Here is a 23,727-nt window from a genome sequence, read left to right on the forward strand (position 1 = left end):
CCAGACTTCCCCCCACATTCGACCCATACCAGTTTGCTTATCTCCCAAACCGCTCCACAGAGGACGCCATCTCCTCTGCACTCCACCTGAGCTTAGAAAATCTGGAAGGAAAGGACACACACGTGCGGATGTTGTTCCTGCATTCAACACCATCATCCCGCAGCACTTGGTGAGCAAACTGGCCCCCCTTGGATCAGTACCCCCCTATGCAACTGGCTGCTTGACTTCCTCACAGACAGACCCCAATCTGTGAGGGTGGGCAACAACACCTCCAGTGCCATCTCCCTGAGCACCGGCTCCCCCCAGGGCTGCGTCCTGAGTCCGCTGCTGTTCACGTTGATGAATGAATGAACGCAGCCTCCGAAGCAGAACCTCCAGGTTCTGTATCAGCTTCTTCCCTCAGGCTGTAAGACTCTTGAACGCATCATAATTAAATTATCCCCTCAACTCCCCCCAAAATGGATTAACTCGCTGGAATAAAAAAGACATAACATACATCCATAAACGTGGAAGCATGTGAAAAAGTGCAATATATTTATCTGCACAGTAACCTATTTATTTATATATGCACCTTATTGCTTTTTTTTATCCTGTACTACCATGAGCTGATGTAACGAAATTTCGTTCTTATCTGTACTGTAAAGTTCAAATTTGAATGACAATAAAAAGGAAGTCTAAGTCTAAGTTTAGTCAGTATGAATTGTTGTAGTTATTTTGTAAAACTTACAAACGTTGCTTGGAAATGATGAGTGAAGAATCCATAAAAGTAGAAACGCTATTGACGACTAGAAGACAAAACGGCACCTTTGCTTCCGGTTCAAGGCACTAAACGGAAGGAAATACTGTAAACATAATCAAAAACTCCACTGTGACGTTTTTGTGTATTTACTGAGGATTATGTGAAACTGAAACAATACAAAAATAATGCCATTGTAAGTAAATAATACTAACAGAGACACTCGTAAAAGTGTCAGAATATTAATTTATGCTAACAACGCTAGCTTGATCACATTACAATAGCACATACAAATATGCATAAAAACACTCCTACAGACATCACACATGTGACAGTTTAGGCAGTATGAATTATTGTTGTTATATTGTAAAACTTACAAGAATCTATACGAGTAGACGCTATTGACAACTAGAAGACGGAACGGCACCTTTGCTTCCGGTTCAAGGCACAAAATGGAAGGGAATACTGTAGCCCAGCACCTGCAGTGAGCGAACTCGTCTAAAGGATGGCGCCATAGCGCGAACAATTACACACCTTTTCAGTGTCTCCCTGTGTTTTATGAAAACTTTTTGTTGAATACAAAACCTTATGGTCGTTAGCAAGAAAAAACTCCATAAATTAGGAGCAGCGTTTTATAAGCCGTAGCATCCAAAGTGTAGGAAAAAAGTAGTGACTAATAGTCCGAAAATACGGTAGTCTGTTGTGTATGTATGTGTATTTGCTTTTATTTGTTGTCTGCTGCCTATTAGCCATATATATATACTGTAAATATAAATATATATATATATATATATATATATATATATATATATATATATATATATATATATATATATATATATATATATATATATATATATATATATATATATATATATATATATATATATATATATATATATATATATATATATATATATATTTAGATGTGTGTGTGTGTGTGTGTGTGTGTGTGTGTGTGTGTGTGTGTGTGTGTGTGTGTGTGTGTGTGTATACAGTCGCGATCAAAACATACACTTGTAAAGAACATAATGTCATGGCTGTCTTGAGTTTCCAATACTTTCTACAACTCTTATTTTTTTGTGATAGAGTGATTGGAGCACATACTTGTTGGTCACAAAAAACATTCATGAAGTTGTTTGGTTCTTTTATGAATTTATTATGGGTCTACTGAAAATGTGACCAAATCTGCTGGGTCAAAAGTATACATACAGCAATGTTAATATTTGGTTACATGTCCCTTGGCAAGTTTCACTGCAAGCGCTTCTGGTAGCCATCCACAAGCTTTTGGCAAGCTTCTGGTTGAATTTTTGACCACTCCTCTTGACAAAATTGGTGCAGTTCAGCTAAACTTGTAGGTTTTCTGACGTGGACTTGTTTCTTTAGCATTGTCCACACGTTTAAGTCAGGACTTTGGGAAGGCAGTTCTAAAACCTTAATTCTAGCCTGATTTAGCCATTCTTTTGCCACTTTTGACATGTGTTTGGGGTCATTGTCCTGTTGGAACACCCAACTGCACCCAAGACCAAACCTCTTGGCTGATGATTTTAGGTTGTCCTGAATAATTTGGAGGTAATCTTCCATTTAAAGCACCAGTTCCATTGGCAGCAAAACAGGCCCAGAGCCTAATACTACCACCACCATGCTTGACGGTAGGGATGGTATTCCTGGGATTAAAGGCCTCACCTTTTCTCCTCCAAACATATTGCTGGGTATTGTGGCCAAACAGCTCAATTTGTGTTTCATCTGACCACAGAACTTTCCTCCAGAAGGTCTTATCTTTGTCTATGTGATGTCAGATTAAATGATAAATGGGTTATACTTGTATAGCGCTTTTCTACCTTCAAGGTACTCAAAGCGCTTTGACAGTATTTCCACATTCATCCATTTACACACACATTCACACACTGATGGCGGGAGCTGCCATGCAAGGCGCTAACCAGCAGCCATCAGGAGCAAGGGCGAAGTGTCTTGCCCAAGGACACAACGGATGTGACTAGGATGGTAGAAGGTGGGGATTGAACCCCAGTAACAAGCAACCCTCCGATTGCTGGCACGGCCACTCTACCAACTTCACCACCCCGCCCCTAACAAAAAATTCAACCAGAAGCTTGTGGATGGCTACCCAAAGCACCTTATTGCAGTGAAACTTGCTAAGGGACATGTAACCAAATATTAACATTGCTGTATGTATACTTTTGACCCAGCAGATTTGCTCACATTTTCAGTAGACTCATAATAAATTCATAAAAGAACCAAACTTCATGAATGTTTTTTGTGACCAACAAGTATGTGCTCCAATCACTCTATCACAAAAAAATAAGAGTTGTAGAAATTATTGTAAACTCAAGACAGCCATGACATTATATTTTTTACAAGTGTATGTAAACTTTTGATCGCGACTGTATATATAAGTATGTATGTATATACAGTATATAAATATTGATTCCATGTCTTGTTTGTTTGTAATATTGTTTTAATAATATTTATTGTTACAATCATTTAGTTAAGGGGTGTCAAACTCGTTTTCATCTAGGGAGGCATCACAGTTATGGCTGCCCTCAGATTGTATTCATGAGTAATAAATGAATATAAATGGATGATTTCAGCTCATGATGTTATTTCACAATTGTTGTTGTTGTTGTTGTGTTGTATTACTGTAAATGTAAAAACAGTACCATGTTTTTTTTTACGGTAAAATCCTGGTGACTGAGCAGCTCTTTTACTGTAAAGTCATTTGTCATTTTTACAAAGTAGAATTTCATGGATAACTTGCTTGAAAATCATAAGTCAATCAAATGTTTTTTATTTGAACAGAAAAAGTCTGTAATTCAATTTATTTGTCACATTAGTAAGAAACACAAAACCAATAGTAATTACTATTACAGATTCATACATAATTGAAGCAGATATTTTAGTATTCGTTGTTATTTTTATTCTCAGACCTACTGGCGATGAATAGCAAATGTACTTTTACAGTTGGGTCGGCAGCTGTCGAGTATTTGAGTAATCTGCCGGTTACAGTGGTACCTCAGTTTACGAGTACCCCAACATACGAGTGTTTTGAAATACGAGTGCTCTCTCTACGTTTTATTATGCTTTAAGTTGCGAGCATACATCCGAGTTACGAGGCTGCTGGTTGAAGTCGTAATTGTCCCCAGCTAGACATCGACACAATTCTGCTCTCGAACCAGCGGAACTGAGAAAGTTAGTGCCAAGGCGAGCACCTATCGAATAAGAAAACTAAACCATCTAAAACAAGACCAACCGTTTAGGTGACCCGGCGGAGAAACTCAACCTTCAATCAATTTGCACGTCTCTGAAGCAGAATCCAACAACATCCAAACCCCGGACATTTATCCATGAAAATATGGAGAAGCTGCTAATGGTTTGCCTTAACGTGTTTCAGTCCGTTCTGTCCCCTGACTCTACAAACTGGAGTTGCTGACTGGGTCTTACACAGAAATAATACCACTTGCTGTCAACTCTGACCTCTACGGTCCGTCACTCAAAGACATCCCTGTGCAACATACGCAACAATAACCGTTCCTATTGTTACACGACAGAGAAGCAGCCGGAAGGAGACACTGCTTTAGTCTGCTCCTCAAGGAAAATCCTCTACGTTATTATTACGTTACTTCATAAAACTACTGTAGTTCTTTGTAGTACATTTTATTGTTTTTAAACAGTATTGTTTTTTTCTTTTCAAAATGCATGTTAAAATTGTACTGATTAAATTGATTTTAAAAGACTGGGCTGATTTGAGATACGAGCTCGGTCATGGAAACAATTGAGATCGTAAGTTGAGGTACCACTGTACTTTTTTCGATTATCGAATAATCGATTAAAACACTCTTACCATATTTTACGGGCTATGGAGCGCACCGGCATTTAAACAGCACCCACCAAATTTTAGAAGAAATAAATATTTTTATACACATTAACCACACCAGATTATAAGCCACAGATATATACAGGTACAAAATATTTAGTAAATGTTAATTGTTTCTGAGCGCTGTTTGTCACTGGCAGTAACCCGACACAAAAGACATCACAAAGTCAGCAATTTCAATACAACACAAACTAAATGTCTTTATGCACAATATCCACTTACAATGTTTCGTGATAAAGCTTACACGTGTGGATTTCTACCGTTGCTGAACGCTAGAACACTGTGTCCGCCGCTGAAACAATGACTCGGGGCAGAACATTCATAATTTGTTGTCCAGTCGTTGTTGAAAGTCAGATTTTTGCAACTCATTTAGTTGTTTTTTAGGGTTGAATGAGTTGTCTTCTTCTACTCACCCCACTGCTGCTTTATTGTGGCACATATGCCTTGCTGTTGCCCCCTGCAGGGTGGCGGAAGTACTGTAAACCTGAGCAACCAACCCTCGTTTTTAATTGTTTCATCAAACCTCTTTGGGTTAGGGTTGTACAATGTACTGATATTGATAAAGTACCTCGGTACTAATTAATTAAAAACGGTACTATACTGCTTCTGAAAAATACCGGTATTTTTTATTTTTATGGACATGACGGCAAGTCGTCTTCACGTCGTGACGTTGCTGGTAATACAAGAAGACGCACATATTAGTCAACGCACATGCACAGAGTACTTATAAGCAGAAACATTGTGGAGATACAAAAAGGAGATTGGACGCATTTTGGCTTAAAAACTAGCGATAAAGTGGAAGCTATACACAAAAAAAGCACGGCTCTACAAGAAATTCTTAGCTCCTGCTCTTGTTAGCCGTTAGCTAGCTAGCGGCTAATGTCCATCCGCAGTCGATTGTGTTTTAGCTACTTCTAAATCACTAATCCTCGCCTCCATGGTGATGAATAAAGTACGTTTCTTACAAGTATCATCCCTGCAGGACAAGGAATAGCTAAACATGCTTCACTACACACCGTAGGAGGATACAACAGCTAACCGGTAACAGCATGCTAGCGCTCCTGAATGTAAACAAATGCCATGGGTGGATCTACACAGACATCAACTGTAACGATACCAAGTACAAGAGCCGTACATAGTAGATACTACAATAATTATATTGATATTTTTTATTATCACAAAATCTTTCGTCTTTTTTATTGTTTATAAAGTCATGAAATACGTTCCTGGACACAGGAGAACGTCAATTATGACTTGGTATTGGACTGATATCAAAATTTGTTGTATCAGCCAAACTAATGTAAAGTATCAAACAACAGAAGAATAAGTGATTATTACATTTTAGCAGAAGTGTAGATAGAACATGTTAAAACAGAAAGTAAGCAGATATTAACAGTAAATAAACAAGTAGCAGTGTTGGCGTTAACGCAGTTTTTGTATTTTTTACGCATTGAAATCAGAAAGGATGCAAATTTCCGGAAGTCCGCGCGCCCCATGGACGCAGATTTTTTTTTTTTTTTTACCGCCCGGTTTGCTTGTTTTTTTTTTTTTAATCGATTATCGCTTTCCGCCGGTGTTTTGTTATTAATTGTTATTTATTGGTCGACTTCAAAGTAATGCACTTTCTGGTACAATTTCTTAAATTTGTATTCGCAAATTGATCACAAATACTGCATTTCCGTTATTAGGACTCCCGCGTGTTATTGTTTTGATCATGGTGAGCAATAAACCCATAAATAAACATTGATTGATTGATTGATTGAAGAAGCGAAGCAAATGACTCACTTATGACGATGAAAAGATGTTTTGCACGCCATGTAAACGGGCTAATAAAAAGAACACCTTTACGACCGGGTGCACTGATTTTTAAAGATCCAGCCTCACCAGGCACCAAGAAACATCATGTTACCTCCTGCTTGTCGGCTCCCAGACCGTGGTCGAGGTGCGCGGGGAATGACGAGGCCGTCAATTTCTTACAACTCTTTATTTATGTTCTCCACAAAGCCAAGCGGACATCCACCATGCTATTAACACTCCTGAACATGCTAGCGCTCCCTCACCTAACTTGCCCACTCACTTACACACGTCACTCACCCCACATACCGCCATTCTTAAAGCGGAACACACAGCTTATGGCCATCACCAAGCCAGAGATGAAATGCTAGAGGCATTGAGTGCCACTCTATTAAATGACATTGACACTAACTTGCCAAATTCTAAGTTTGTTGGCATTATTTGCCATGAAAGTGTAGATGTGGCGCTTTTTAAAGGACTGATGATCTACATACAGGTGAGAATAATCAATTCAATTTGTCATAAGCATGTATGCCCTTGCACACCATTATCATCATTTCATGACTGAAGCAAAACACTTTTTACACTTTTATACTGAAATAAATACACCTACAACTTATTAAATAAAAATATAGAAAAAAATACCGGCGGTGGTAAAGTTTAGATCCATGAAGAAAGTGAATTTTTTCAGTTTATAACTGAATAAATTTACATATGCATAAAAATGTGTTTTCTTTTGTATTGTTTTTTAATAAATTAAGTAACGTTTATGACAACCTTTTTCCATAACACAATATAGAATGCGGTTGGTAGAGTAGCCGTGCCAGCAACCCTCAGGTTGCTGGTTCGATCCCCAGCTTCTACCACCCTAGTCGTGTCCGTTGTGTCCTTGAGCAAGACACTTCACCCTTGCTCCTGATGGGTCGTGGTTAGGGCCTTGGATGGCAGCTCCCACCATGTGTGTGAATGGGGGAATGTGGAAATACTGTACCTGGAAGGTAGAAAAGCGCTATACAAGTATAACCCATATAACAGGATAATGCATACATTTATCAGTTGTTTTCAAAACAGTTACAAAAAAGTGGGACCCCATAAATTTACTGTGGGACTCCATTTTTATGACTTGATGGGGTCCCTGGGACCCCATTTTGAAAACTCCTAGCAACAACACTGAGTAGATTAATAATTTTGACAAAAATAATAGAATATAAATGACACAATATGTTACTGCATACATCAACAGACAAATTAGGAGCCTTTGTTCGTTTACTTACTACTAAAAGACAAGTTGTCTAGTATGTTCAACATACTAGACAACTTTTTTTACATTCAGGGTGCCAGCTTGCTGTTAGCGGTTAGCTATTGTATCCTCCTGCGGTGTGTAGTGAAGCATGTTTAGTTATTCCTCGTCCTGCAGGGATGTTACTTGTAAGAGACTTACTTTATTTGTTGCCATGGAGGAAATTATTCTTTAATTGCAATAAGAAACATATATTTCATGTATCATAAGATTTTCTATTTCAATAAAACCAATAATGACATTTTGTTATGTTCCCCTTTTTTTGAAAAGTATCAAAATATCGGAACAACCCTCATTTGGGGGATGTTCGGCAGGCCGAATGTGGCCCTCCGGCCTTGAGTTTGACACCTGTGATCCAGAATGTGTATCGACGACTTCTGGTTTTATTAAAGAATTTGGTTGAAATGTGATTGAAGCTATGATGTGGAACACAAGTGCGTTTATTGACTTCAATAATAAACGCGGTTCTATACGCGCTAACAACAACACGCCAAGTAAAGATTGTAGAAAGGAACAATTAAACTTCCAGCAGTTAAGAGTTCAACTTGTTTACAAGATGTTTGGAAAGAAGGAGGTGGAGGAGAGAGGGAGGAGGGAAGGGGGATGAGGGCAATTTGTGCAAAGGGAAAAACAGGCTGAAAGTCCAGTCGGGGGAAAGTTCACTCTTGTTTGGTGGCGGAGAGAGGAGGACCGAGAAGAACCGCTGGGTCCACGCTGCCGAGGTGTAAGAAGGCCCCGAACCGTGCCGGGGGGCGGAGGATGAAGGAGATGAACAAGACCTACGCCATCGTGGAGGTGTTTGAAGGAGAACAAATCCAGCTGGTAAGACGCCCGACGCCTGCCAGAAGCCAATGTCTTTTTGGGTCGGCCATCTTAATGAAGGACGGTGCCGTCTCTTAACGCTCGGCCTCGGGTCGCCGGTTAAGAGGACGCACATGAGTGGGGGCGGGGAATAGCTCTTCAAACTCCTCGCATATCGTCAATGTTGTATTCCATTTCACCAGGGACGATACATGTCGCGACCGTCTGATATCACGCGGTTGTGTGGCGAGGTGTAATTCAACAACTGATTGATTCAATTAGGATACGGATCAATACTGAGAGGCGGGTGTGCACCACATGAACTGCTAAGAGATAAAGACTCACTGGAAAATTCTATTTCTCTCATTTCTAGTCCAAATATCTGAAGAAATCTGGAATGAGACAGATAGATTTTTTAGTAAAATGTGTTGAAACGTTATGCTTAGTACATTTAGCACACACCCCCTGACTAAGAATTTCACATATTTTTGGTCTTGGTATGTACGCTATGATTCCCGCAAATCTTCAAGGTGCAACTTTTTAATCCCATTTGAACAATAAGATATTAAGACTGATTTGGTGGATTAAAAGCTTCCTTTTTTATAACGGTCTTGTTGGTAGGTTGGTATGAAGTTGTAAACGGGTATTTAGTGGGTAGATTTTGAAATGAATCGTATTGTACTAGTGTTGTCCCGGTACCGATATTTTAGTACCAGTACTGGTACCAAAATGTATTTCGATACTTTTCAGTACTTTTCTAAATATGGGGAACCATAAAAAAAAGGCATAATTGGCTCTATTTTAACAAAAAATCTTAGGGTACATTAAACATATGTTTATTATTGCAAGTTTGTCCTTAAATAAAATAGTGAACATAAAAGACAACTTTTCTGTTATTAGTAAGTAAGCAAACAAAGGCTCCTAATTAGTCTGCTGACGTATGCAGTAAAATATTGTGTCATTTATATTCCATTATTTTGTCAAAATTATGAGGGACAAGCTTGAAAAATGTATTATTAATTCACTTGTTAATTTACTGTTAATATCTGGTTACTTTCTCTTTTACATGTTTTGTCTACACTTCTGTTAAAATGTAATAATCACTTATTCTTCTGTTGTTTGGATACTTTACATAAGTTTTTGATTATATCACAAATTTAGGTGTCAATTCGATACCAAGTAGTTACAGGATCATAAATTGGTCATATTCAAAGTCCTCATGTGTCCAGGGACGTATTTCCTGACTTTATAAACATAATATACATTTTAAAAAAAGGAAAAAAGATTTTGTGACGATAAAAAATATCCATGTAATCATAGTAGTATCGACTAGATTTGCTATTGTACTTGGTATCATTAAAGTGGATGCCAGGTGTAGATCCACCCATGGCATTTGTTTACATTCAGGGTGCCAGCTTGCTGTTAGCGGTTAGCTATTGTATCCTCCTGCGGTGTGTAGTGAAGCATGTTTAGTTATTCCTCGTCCTGCAGGGATGTTACTTGTAAGAGACTTACTTTATTTGTCGCCATGGAGGCAAGGATTAGTGATTTAGAAGTAGCTAAAACACTGCCGACTGCGAATGGACGTTCGCCGCTAGCTAGCTAGCCATGTCTTAAAGCAACTCTTCCTGAGGGCGTTTCAGTGTTATAGCTTCACCTTTATCTTTAGTTTTTAGACCAAAATGCGTCTGTTCTCCCTTTTCTGTCTACACACTGTGTCTGCCTGTAAGTACTCTGTGATTGTGCGTTGCCGAAAATGCTCCTTTGCTCGCAAAACCCGCAATGTCATGACGTGACGACGCACCGGTACTTTTCAAAACAGACTATAGTACCGTTTTTGATTCATTAGTACCGCGATACTATACCAGTACTGGTATACCGTACAACCCTATATTGTACTGTATTTTGTATATTATATAATGATGTATACTTTAACTGCAGTTCCCTATCCATAAGCTATTTCTTTTTTTGCAGAACAGACTCTAATTTTAACAAAAGAAACCATAATGTAATATAAAATTGTGTCTGTAAGTAAATAAACTAGAAAATTCCCGCGGAAATTTTGATGGGCCTGCTATCTGTGCCCTGGACCTCTGGCCGGGGTTCGTCGGAAGCCGCCGTGCTTTTAAGATGCTGCCGAGTGTCCGACTCCGAGAGTTTTAGGTGTAACTGTACAAAATGAGCTACACAGCTAGCCTAAAACTTTAGCATGCTTACATTAAAATGCTAACATTTAGCATGTGTGCAAACGTTAGCATGATTTTAGTTAGCATGTTTCATACACCAAGTTACATGACTCAAAGGTGTATTGCTGCAAAAATAGAGAAAAGTGTAAAACTAGCTTGCCAGCATGCTATCGTTTGCACGCTAGCAGTCAACAAATGTCACATACCAAGTTACATGACTCTGGTGTAGACGTTTGCAAAACTAGCTCAAAACTAATCTCGCAGTTTGAAACGTTCTGCTGGAAATATCCGCCGTTATAAAAGGTGCGTACCCATTCAATGGGCCATTTTTTTTATTTATTCGTGAATAGCGTCGCTATGGTAACATGAAATGTTCCCACCTTAAAGTACCCCCATCTGCGCGAACGAGACCTTTCCGACGGTATAACATATGTGGGGGTTCGTTGGTCGGTACGTCACATATTACGCGTAACAGAAACGTGCGGAACTATAATAAAAGTTTAAGTATGAGCAATACTAATATATATTATGGGCCTGCTGCAACGCAAGCAGGCCCATAATAAATGTAATACAAGTCACAATCCCCTCAATAGTCATTTTTCCGTGAGACGTAAGAGCTTAAAATGCTACTTTTGAGCATCACGAGTGTGTTGAAGGACACACAACTTCGCAATACTAGTAAGTATAGCTAACAATATGTTTTAATTGCTAATTTGAAGTTTGTAAAGCCTAAATATAAAGTCTTATTTCCAGAAATCTTACCAAGACAATTTTTTATTTGCTCCATTGTCAGGTTGTTTTGCTCATTACAAGATAAAAATAACTTTTTCTAAGAGGAGCAATTTTGTTGTGCATTTTAGCACTGAGAACAGAGTTTCGACGTAAAGTGTACTATCTGGCAATCTGAAAATTAGGGATTTTATCATAATTATATTTAAAATTAATACAATAAGTAGATATGATTCTGATGAATAACATTAATACATGAATATGATATATTTTAAAACAGCGTTACGCGGGCTCCATCTAGTGGTACGCCAAAATAAAAAGTCACTTGATGAAAGTACAGTGTTTTATTGTCCTAAAAATAAACTTAATACAAGTCACAATCCCCTCAATAGTAATTTTTCCCGTGAAACATAAGAACCTAAAATGCTACTTCTGATTATCACAAGTGTGTTAAAGGACACACAACTTCACAATACTGATAAGTATAGCTAATAATATGTTTGAATTGCTAATTTTAAGTTTGCAAAGTTTAAATATAAGTCCTATTTCCAGAAATCTTACCAACATAATGTTTAAATTGCTCCATTGTCAGGTTGTTTTGCTTATTACAAGATAAAAATAACTTTTTTTAAGAGGAGCCAAAAAAAAAATCACTTGATGAAAGTACAGTGTTTTATTGTCCTATATTCAAACACAGTGTTACTGTTTGAATATATGTAATAAATAAAACATCTGCCTTGTTTTTGATGAATACTTAGGTGCGGTATTTTATTGTGGTACTTAGAGAGCCAAGTGTTCCCTGAGGGACTGTTTGAGAACCAGTGTTCTAAAGCATTATTATGTGCTTCAAGGTTCACTTAGAGACAAAGCTTTATTCCCAACTGACAAACCAATGAGAGAAACTCACCTGCTAATCCTGATGGGGATTAAAGAGGCATAGTCTTGGAATTCTTGGAATCTCAAAGTTTAGTAACACCACTGAATACCAGGCACTGCAGTTTTACTCAAGCGTGGGTATGAAGTTGTTGTAGTAATATAAAAACTAGGGGTGTCAAAACAACTCGATTTTCAGATTAATCGCAGTTTTTAATTTTAACGATTCTTAATCGATTAAAAAAAAAAAGGCAAAAATCTATTTTATTTATTTATTTATTTTTTAATCTGTCCTGTTCAGACACTCAGACAAATCCTCTTGTTGATGTAGATCACATGTGTCAAACTCAAGGCCCTGGAGCCAGATCTGGCCCGCCACATCATTTTAAATGGCCCGCGAAATGGTAATAATACACTTTAATAAAGAATATTTTCTTACTAAATATGTGGGTTTTTTTCATGTTGACATTCAAAAAATACTGCACTGCATGCTAATCTTTATATACATGTCTTTTAAAATGTATTATTATCTGATAATGCAACAAAATGTTATATCTTTTAAAAAAGAAGTACCGTATTTTTCGCACTACAAGGCGCACCTTCAATGGCATATTTCAAAACTGTGTTCATTGGGTGGCATAGCTCGGTTGGTAGAGTGGCCGTGCCAGCAACTTGAGGGTTCCAGGTTCGATTCTCGCTTCCGCCATCCTAGTCACTGCCGTTGTGTCCTTGGGCAAGACACTTTACCCACCTGCTCCCAGTGCCACCCACACTGGTTTAAATGTAAGTTAGATATTGGGTTTCACTATGTAAAGCGCTTTGAGTCACTAGAGAAAAGCGCTATATAAATATAATTCACTTCACTTCACTTCATATATAAGGCGCACCGGATTATAAGGCGCACCTATGCATCCATTAGATGGAGCTGCACTAAAGGGAATGTCAACAAAACAGTCAGATAGGTCAGTCAAACTTTATTAATAGATTTCAAACCAGCGTTCTGACAACTCTGTTCACTCCCAAAATGAATAAACAGCTGATTTACTCGTGTTACGGTAAATCAAACGTTAGTGCAATCACAATATAGTAACACTCGAAATAGTGCAGAGCAATAACAATATCAATAACTCAACGTTGCTCAAACGTTAATGTCACCCAACACAACACACAAAATAATTACAGTATGTAAAGCTCACTTTATGAAGTTATTCCTCATCCACGAATCGCTCAAATTCTTCTTCTTCAGTGTCCGAATTAAACAGTTGGGCGAATACGGCATCCAAAATGTCCGGCTCCGTCTCGTCGAAGTCGTCATTAATGGAGTCAGTGTCGCTGCTGTTGTCTAGCAGTTCAGTGACAATTCCTGCCTTCCTGAAAGCTTGGACCACAGTTGAGACTTATATATCAGCCCAGGCATTTACGATACACTGGCAGATAGTGGCGTATGTCGTCAAGCGCTGTCTCCCTGTCTTGGTGAACGTGTGTTCGTCTTCTGTCATCCGTGTTCTACTGCGTGACTGATCGCTTTGAGTTTAAACTCTGCGTCGTAAGCGTGTCTCTTAATAGGAGCCATTTTGGGGTCTTTACATAAACACACAAATGGAAATGAAACATCATATATCCCAGCATGCACTGCGCGCTTCTTTTTTCTACGGGGCGGCTGCTTACCATAGAAGAATAACTTCTTCTTGTACGGGGGAAAATGAAGTTGGCGGCTGCTTACCGTAGAAGAAGAAGCGCTTCTTCTTCTACGGGGAAAAAGAAGTTGGCGGCTGTTTACCGTACTTGCGAGACCTAAACTTTATGAAAATGATAAACTTTATGAAAATGAAGTTTAGGTTTGTTGTGGCTCAATATTGGTCCATATATAAGGCGCACCGGATTATAAAGCGCACTGTCAGCTTTTGACAAAATTTGAGGGTTTTAGGTGCGCCTTATAGTGCGGAAAATACAGTACTTGAATATCAGCTTGACTTATGATTCCAAATCAAGTTATCAAATTGTGCACTGTTTAACAAAAAAAATTACAATAGACTTTACAGTAAAATTCTGGCAACAGAGCTGCCAGTTTGTTTGTTTTTAACAAAAAAACAACAACTTTGGTACTGTTTGTGTTTACAGTAACACTATAAAATCCATGACTCTAGATTTTACTGTAAAAGAAAGAGTGGTACTGTTTTTCCATTCCATTTCCAGTAATATGCCGTAAAAAAACAATGCAACTTTTACGATAAAATTCTGGCAACTGAGCAAGTTTTTCTTTACTCTAAAATCTATTTTGGGTTTTTTAAGCGAACGTAAAAAAAAAGGGAATAATCAAATGCTGAGGCAATAATGCAATATCACCAGCCGAATCCTTACTTTAAAAAAAAAATCATATATTTACAAGTGGCCCTCTGAGGGCAGACATAACTGCGATGTGGCCCTCAATGAAAATAAGTTTGACAACCCTGCTGTAGATGATCTATATCTGCTGTACACATTTACTTTACAAAAGAGAAGTGTTGGATACTTCTCCTGTTGCCTTATTTGTATTTGACTTTATGAAGTGTTTGGAAAACATTTTGTTAAATAAAACCAGTTTTCTTTGATGTAATATAGAAATTGATCAATGCTGGTTATCTATTTTATGGAGGAATGCAGTTAATCATAGAACTGGCATCCAATGTTATTAAAAAAGTCTTGATTTTGAATCGAGAATTGATTCCGAATTGAATCGAATCGTGTGGTGCCCAAAGATTCACAGCCCGACTTTTAGACCTGGTGGGCCAAATTTAGAGGAAAAAAATCTGTCTGGGGGCCGGTATATCTATCTATCTATCTATCTATCTATCTATCTATCTATCTATCTATCTATCTATCTATCTATCTATCTATCTATCTATCTATCTATCTATCTATATAGTCAAGGTTACTGTGGTTTATCTGTTATACAGAGAGCGAAATATACGTTAGGTCAGGAAAAAACACAGAGGCTAGGCTATTTTATCCCTACAAGCCTGTCTTGCAGGTTTCCCTGCTCTTCAGGGGATTTGAAGAGCAGGGAAACCTGCGAAACAGGCTTGTACAGTATGTGTGCTTGGGTCCTATTTTTAGGAACACTAATACAAAACCTCACAATAATGTCTGATAGAATGCTAAAAATTTTATAACAGACCACCTTAAAAAAACAGAATGGAATTTTTTTTTTTTTTGTACATGAAAATAAAGAATGTGTGATTTACAATATTAACTATGACCGATAACACACTGAACATTGACAACATATAAAGGCCTCACCCCCTCTCGAACGACATATTTTACAATCAAGCGAAACGCAACAAAAATGCAACAAACGCGGCGAAATATGAACGCGAAGGGTACAAAAAAAAACGACCTACAATCTGATACATCTGATATATCACTAAGCTTTAGAACTTAGTTGTAAAAATCTCCTTCCGCGTCTGTCACTGACACCCACATTTCAGGCTGGCCGCTCTGGAAACACTCTGTGGAAACGCTCCCCACCCACACTGCTTGGTAGCTTGTCTGACCTGCTGTGACCTAGATTACAATAGTAATCTAGGTAATTAGATTACCATAGTAACTAGTAAATCATGCAAAAGCGCAAGTTCTAAACATTGAAATACTTTGTATAGTTCAAGACTTTCTATCATTTGAAAACATCACTGCACATCATAATGACAGCTACAGTTTCCATCTTAAAGATCTAAAAAAATGATTTTGGAATGTCTGGCGGGCCAGATTAAAAAGCTTAACCGGCCGCATGCGGCCCCCGGTTCTTAATTTGCCCAGATCTGAGATACGCGGTAGGAAATGAATGCGTCAGCTTCATTTGATTGTTTTAGATGCAATTTGCATTTCAGAGCATGCGATTTGCACACAGTGGTGCAGTAGGTGCGTGTCCCAGCTTGCACAGTAGCCAGCAGATAAGATATCTTCTCCTTTTGGCTCCTTTATCTTCCCGGACCTCATTAGCCCATTGCCCTCACGCCAGGGAGCAAAACAGGAGTCGTAAAGAGGTATTTAAAAGTCCATCAATAAATGACTCCATCAGAAAGAAATGATACTTTTTATACTGCATAAAAGAGCTGATAAAAAGACAGGATTTTAGGAAAACAATAGTAAAAGCTAGTGAATGTATGTTTGTTACCTTGACTTGATAAGACATGCTAAACTGGGAGTTGTTTATCTGAAAATGATCAAATCAAACTTGTTTTATTTAGCACTTTTCATACACAGGCAAGTGGCAAACACGAAGTGCTGTACAAAAAACATAGAAGAGAAGAAAACACACACACACACACACAGCACTATTGACAATAACAAAGGAAAAACAAAACATGGATTTGAGGAGAAACGCCATCTTTGAGACATCCACAGTGAGAAAAACTAAAACTAACGCCTTTTAAAATAGTATAAACATATGTAAAAATAAAATATAAATAATACATTAATACATTAATATAAAACATAATATTGAGAGAATGTTAGTAGTAATGTTAATAATTAAGATAGAAAACAACAAAATAGAATAATAAAAAACAGATGATTAGTGTAAAGGCTGATTAAAAAGGTGTGTCCTTAGCCTTTTCTTAAAAATTTCAACGGTCTCTGCCAGAGGACCTTAAGATCCGTGAGGGCTGATACGGTAAAAGCAGGTCAGATAGATAAGAAGGCGCAAGGCCATTAAGACATTTAAAAACTAATAATAGAACTTTAAAATCAACTTTGAAGCGGACCGGGAGCCAATGCAGCAACTTTAAAACTGGTGTAATGTGCTCTCGCCTTTTGGTCCTCGTCAGCTGAGGTTTTGTGCTTCTGATGTTCTTTTTGGGAAGACCAGAGAGCGTTAAAATAGTCTAAAGAACAGGAAAAAAGAAACATGCATTAGCACCTCCGTGTTAGCCTGAGAGAGAAACGGGCGGACTCTGGCTATGTTCTTAAGACGATAAAAAAAATACTTTTGTAATATTTTTAATGTATGGGATAAGAGTCAGCTCGGAGTCATAAATCATGCCAACATTTTTTATAGACTGTTGGTTTAAAATTTTTAAAATAGCAGGACTTTTAATAAGCATTTTATTCTGTAAACAAGCGTTATTTAACTTGCAATTCCTAAATTATAGGGGTGTCAAAAAAAACGTTTTTCCAATAAATCGCAATTTTTATTGGTAACGATTCTTAATCGATACAAAAAAAAAAATATTTAGATTTTTATTTTTGTTTATTTTTTAATCTATCTTGTGCAGCCACTTTATTACATTTTTGGGTGAAATTTTACTAAACAAAACCAGTTTTCTTTTAAGTAATATAGAAATGTATCGCTGCTGTTCATCTATTTAATGGAGGAACCTAGTTAATCATAGAACTGGCAAACTGAATTTGAATCGAATCGTTTCCGCCAAGAATGAAATCGAACACTGACCTACTAAATTAAGCACCTTTGGGATGTTGCCGAATCTTTAGACAACATTTTATATGTAGAGAAAACCGAAATATCTTATTTAAGTAGTCTTTTTCCTTAATTTTAACATTTTTAAACCAGAACAGACAACATTTATTACGGCTAAATATAAGATTATGGTGTAAAGTTATTGACTAAAATTAAGTCAATAGCACTTAAAACATGGGACATTTCTAGAAATAAAATCAAACATAGTGGCAAATAATTTGCAGTGTCGGCGTCTTTGCGAAGCGAAATCCCAGCTTTGGTGTTGAAGTGCAAGACTTTACGAGAATGTTTGTGCGGAGGAGGGAATAAAACCATAAAGAGAGATAGGATCCTGTCAAGAGGATGACAGTCAATCATTACTGTATGTTTGTCAGCGTGTCCTCAGGTGTGATATTATCGCATTATCTTCCGCTATCGGCGCTTTACGGCACACTAAACTCCGACTTAAGTGCGGATCTGAGGCTTTAAATGAGAATAAAATGTCAAGTTATGCCCATTTGACTGCTGTTTGACTTTCAGTTTTATGACTAACTCTGTTTGACTTGACATTTAGGAGGGAGCTATGCCATTTTGTGGATAATCAAGGTTTTCATCATTCCTCCAACTATGTCCGGAAGTGTTCACCTGGGTTTAGACGGCGTGTCTACCTACTAATTGTGTGTGTTTGTTTGCAGCTCCCCCTGTCCAGCAGCCACCTGGATGTGTACACCGGTCCTGGGATGAAGGGGCCGGCCATTGCAATGACCAGCAACTCCTGTCCGGCCAACTTGACCATCAAACGGGAGCTTACAGGTGCGGCCCTTTTTGCACGTTTTAGCGCACGTGACGGCAGACGGAGATAAAATGAAAATAAATTAAAACCGGACCTGGATAAGTCAAACAGTGGGAAGGTCGGACAGAAGACGTTGGCTGTCTTACAAGCGTAAAAATAAGTTAGCTACGGTCAATATTAGGATGGGATAGCAAAATGTTCAAACATTTGCAACTTACAGCTTAAAACATAAAAACAAAATAAAAGCATAAAAATTGAATTAAGCGCAAACAGGTATGATATAATCAGATTCACACCTTAGACTTAGACAAACTTTATTGAGCCACAAGGGAAATTGTTCCACACAGTAGCTCAGTTACAAAGGATGGAAAGTATAATGCAGGTATAAAGTAAACTAAAAATGTACCATAGTAGCAATATAAAATATAACATACCAGTAATATATACTGATGTATTCCATCCATCCATTTTCTACCGCTTGTCAATTTCGGGGTAGCGGGGGGTGTATATTATATTATAATATATTTTTATATGATATATACAATATATAACAAATCCCAATTACCATGTACAATATTACAGTATATGTAATAGCTGCAGCAAAAAAAAGGACAACATAACATAGAGGTGTGAAATTTCCACGTTTTTAACATCAATTCTGCATTTTTTTCAATCAAATATATTAGTAAGAATACGATCTAAACAAAATGTGTTATATTGGAGATGATCAGGAGCATCGAAATAAGCGCGCTAGTTAGCTAACCATCGAGCTAGCTTACTCGCTGTCGCCTCCGTTGGTTCTCCGAGCGACAAGGTTTGACTGCTGTCTTCTTTGCTACGAATCATATTTGGATGATTATAATCCGAACACTGTTAGTTCCAATCCAGTTACAGTTGTAGAGGAGTAGGGTTGTCCCGATACCAATATTTTAGTACCGGTACCAAAATGTTTTTCGATACTTTTCGGTACTTTTCTAATTTGGGCAGAGGTGGGTAGAGTAGCCAGAAATTGGACTCAAGTAAGAGTACTGTTACTTTAGAGATGTATTACTCAAGTAAAAGTAAGGAGTAGTCACCCAAATATTTACTTGAGTAAAAGTAAAAAGTATGTTGTGAAAAAACTACTCAAGTACTGAGTAACTGATGAGTAACATACACACACATATCGTATATATATATATATATATGTATATATATATATATATATATAATATATATACATACATTGATATATACAGTATATAATTTATATTTATTTATTTTGCCGTTTTTGTTGCACATTTTAAAGGTGTTTTAATGAATATACATGCATGTTTAACATATAGATTCCTTTCTTTCATGAAGACAAGAATATAAGTTGGTGTATTACCTGATTCTGATGACTTGCATTGATTGGAATCAGACAGTAGTGCTGAAAACGTCCACGTTTTCAAATGGAGGAGAAGAAAAGTTCCTCCTTTCTGTCTTTCTGTCTACCACATGAAAGTGGTTGGTTTTTGGCATCTTATTGTCCAGCTTCCATATTCGTTTTTATACACTTTACAAAAAATACATTGGCGACAAACTCCGTAGCTTGCTAGCTTGTTTGCGCTGGCTTTCGGAGACTCTTATTTTATAAGCGCAGGCGCGATTGAGCGGCACTTTTATTGTGAAGACAGGAACTGTGCGGTCAGTCATTAGGCTTTTGACGGGATGTACGGTTGAAATAAAGAAGTGTCTTTTTTCCTTCACACTTTTGATTGATTGATTGAAACTTTTATTAGTAGATTGCACAGTATAGTACATATTCCGTACAATTGACCACTAAATGGTAACATCCCAATAAGTTTTTCAACTTGTTTAAGTCCGGTCATGTGACCGCCTGGCTCTGTTTGATTGGTCCAACGTCACCAGTGACTGCATCTGATTGGTGGAACGGAGTGAAACGTCACCAGTGACTGCATTTGGTGAAACGCAGGCACTTTGAAGGTCTGTCTGACAGACCAAAACAAACAAAGCATGCATTAACAGATCGATAAAAATTAGTAGCGAGTAGCGAGCTGATTGTAGATAAAAGTAGCGGAGTAAAAGTAGCGTTTCTTCTCTATAAATATACTCAAGTAAAAGTAAAAGTATGTTGCATTAAAACTACTCTTAGAAGTACAATTTATCCCAAAAGTTACTCAAGTAGATGTAACTGAGTAAATGTAGCGCGTAACTACCCACCTCTGAATTTGGGCACCACAAATAAATGGCATTATTGGCTTTATTTTAACAAAAAAATTTAGGGTACATTGAACATATGTTTATTATTGCAATCGAAGAACAATTTTGTCCTTAAATGAAATAGTGAACATACTAGACAACTTGTCTTTTAGCAGTAAGTAAACAAACAAAGTCTCCTAATTAGCCTGCTGACGTATGCAGTAACATATTGTGTCACTTATATTCTATTATTTTGTCAAAATTATGAGGGACAATCTGTAAAAATTAATTATTTATCCACTTGTTCATTTACTGTTAATAACTGGTTATTTTCTCTTTTAACATGTTCTATCTACACTTCTGTTAAAATGTAATAATCACTTATTCTTCTGTTGTTTGATACTTTACATTAGTTTTGGATGATACCACAAATTTAGGTATCGATCCAATACCAAGTAGTTACAGGATCATACATTGGTCATATTCAAAGTCCTCATGTGTCCAGGGACATATTTCCTGAGTTTATAAACATAATTTGAATTTTAAATAAAGAAAAAAGATTTTGTGACGATAAAAAATATCGATGTAATCATAGCAGTATCGACTAGATACGGTATTGTACTTGCTATCATTATAGTGGATGTTAGGTGTAGATCCACCAATGGCATTTATTTACATTCAGGGTGCTAGCTTGCTGTTAGCGGTGAGCTATTGTATCCTCCTACGGTGTGTAGTGAAGCCTGTTTAGCTATTCCTCGTCCTGCAGGGATGATACTTGTAAGAAACGTACTTTATTTATCACCATGGAGGCGAGGATTAGTGATTTAGAAGTAGCTAAAACACTGTGGATGGATGTTAGCTGCTAGCTAGCTAGCCATGTTTTAAAGCACCTCTTTCTGAGGGCGTTTCAGTGTTATAGCTTCACCTTTATCGTTAGTTTTTAAGCCAAAATGCGTCCGTTCTCCCTTTTCTGTCTACACACTGTGTCTGCTTGTTAGTACTCTGTGATTGTGCGCTGCCGAACATGCTCCTCTACCGTTTTTGATTCATTAGTACCGCGATACAATACCAGTACCGGTATACCGTAAAATCCTATAGAGGAGTGGTGTCTGGACTGCGGCCCGCGGCTCTCCAATTTGGCCCGTGAGACGTCATGAGTTCAACAAATCATCGCACTGCGGAGTGCTTTCATATTAATCCTAAATACCAGGCGGTTTCTGAATGCTTCATATTTTCTGCCATCTTGTAGACAATGTAAGTAAATCATCTCAATGACCCTTGAAAGTACGTTGAAATAATAGCACAGCATTCACTTATATGACCCAATCCAAACAACCTTCCCTAGTCATGTTGCAAAAAAAAAAATGCCACTGACATAAAAGTTAACACACATGGTCACACATAACACAACCTACTCACTGAACATTACGGATATTATGAAAAACATCAAAACACTATAAAAAAAAATTGCACCCATTTAAACCCATAAGAGTGCATGATGGGAATACACTCTCCACACTTATCCATGTTTGGTGCATTTTAGCTGCTTGATATTTCTGATTGATTACACAACTTTAAGGAGGTTATCGTGGAAGTAAACAAGGTAGAAGTCCAACTTTCACATACTCTTAATATCCAATCACAGTATATCAATTATTAATTATATATATATATATCCTTTAAATTACAAACCCCGTTTCCATATGAGTTGGGAAATTGTGTTAGATGTAAATATAAACGGAATACAATGATTTGCAAATCATTTTCAACCCATATTCAGTTTAACATGCTACAAAGACAACATATTTGATGTTCAAACTGATAAACATTTTTTTTTTTGCAAATAATCATTAACTTTAGAATTTGATGCCAGCAACACGTGACAAAGAAGTTGGGAAAGGTGGCAATAAATACTGATAAAGTTGAGGAATGCTCATCAAACACTTATTTGGAACATCCCACAGGTGAACAGGCAAATTGGGAACAGGTGGGTGCCATGATTGGGTATAAAAGTAGATTTCATGAAATGCTCTGTCATTCACAAACAAGGATGGGGCGAGGGTCACCACTTTGTCAACAAATGCGTGAGGAAATTGTTGAACAGTTTAAGAAAAACCTTTCTCAACCAGCTATTGCAAGGAATTTAGGGATTTCACCATCTACGGTCCGTAATATCATCAAAGGGTTCAGAGAATTTGGAGAAATCACTGCACATAAGCAGCTAAGCCTGTGACCTTCGATCCCTCAGGCTGTACTGCATCAACAAGCGACATCAGTGTGTAAAGGATATCACCACATAGGCTCAGGAACACTTCAGAAACCCACTGTCAGTAACTACAGTTGGTCGCTACATCTGTAAGTGCAAGTTAAAACTCTCCTATGCAAGGCGAAAACCGTTTATCAACAACACCCAGAAACGCCGTCGGCTTCGCTGGGCCTGAGCTCATCTAAGATGGACTGATACAAAGTGGAAAAGTGTTCTGTGGTTTGATGAGTCCACATTTCAAATTTTTTTTGGAAACTGTGGACGTCGTGTCCTCCGGACCAAAGAGGAAAAGAACCATCCGGATTGTTAAAGGCGCAAAGTTGAAAAGCCAGCATTTGTGATGGTATGGGGGTGTATTAGTGCCCAAGACATGGGTAACTTTACACATCTGTGAAGGCGCCATTAATGTTGAAAGAAGGTACATACAGGTTTTGGAGCAACATATGTTGCCATCCAAGCAACGTTACCCTGGACGCCCCTGCTTATTTCAGCAAGACAATGCCAAGCCACGTGTTACATCAACGTGGCTTCATAGTAAAAGAGTGCGGGTACTAGACTGGCCTGCCTGTAGTCCAGACCTGTCTCCCATTGAAAATGTGTGGCGCATTATGAAGCCTAAAATACCACAACGGAGACCCCCGGACTGTTGAACAACTTAAGCTGTACATCAAGCAAGAATGGGAAAGAATTCCACCTGAGAAGCTTAAAAAATGTGTCTCCTCAGTTCCCAAACGTTTAC

The 23,727-nt window shown here is 37.7% G+C and overlaps 1 protein-coding gene across 2 annotated transcripts in view; it reads left to right on the forward strand.

Annotated features, from left to right (window-relative positions):
• Window positions 1–23,727, forward strand: part of tfeb (transcription factor EB) — a 149,738-nt gene that overhangs the window by 115,077 nt on the left and 10,934 nt on the right. For both annotated transcript variants that reach the window (XM_062054778.1, XM_062054781.1), the window contains one exon: window positions 18,441–18,558. In XM_062054778.1, coding sequence (XP_061910762.1) covers window positions 18,441–18,558 — 118 coding nt within the window. The remainder of the gene's footprint in view (window positions 1–18,440; window positions 18,559–23,727) is intronic.

This window comes from Entelurus aequoreus, linkage group LG01, assembly GCF_033978785.1.
Source record: "Entelurus aequoreus isolate RoL-2023_Sb linkage group LG01, RoL_Eaeq_v1.1, whole genome shotgun sequence".
Lineage (NCBI taxonomy): Eukaryota > Metazoa > Chordata > Actinopteri > Syngnathiformes > Syngnathidae > Entelurus > Entelurus aequoreus.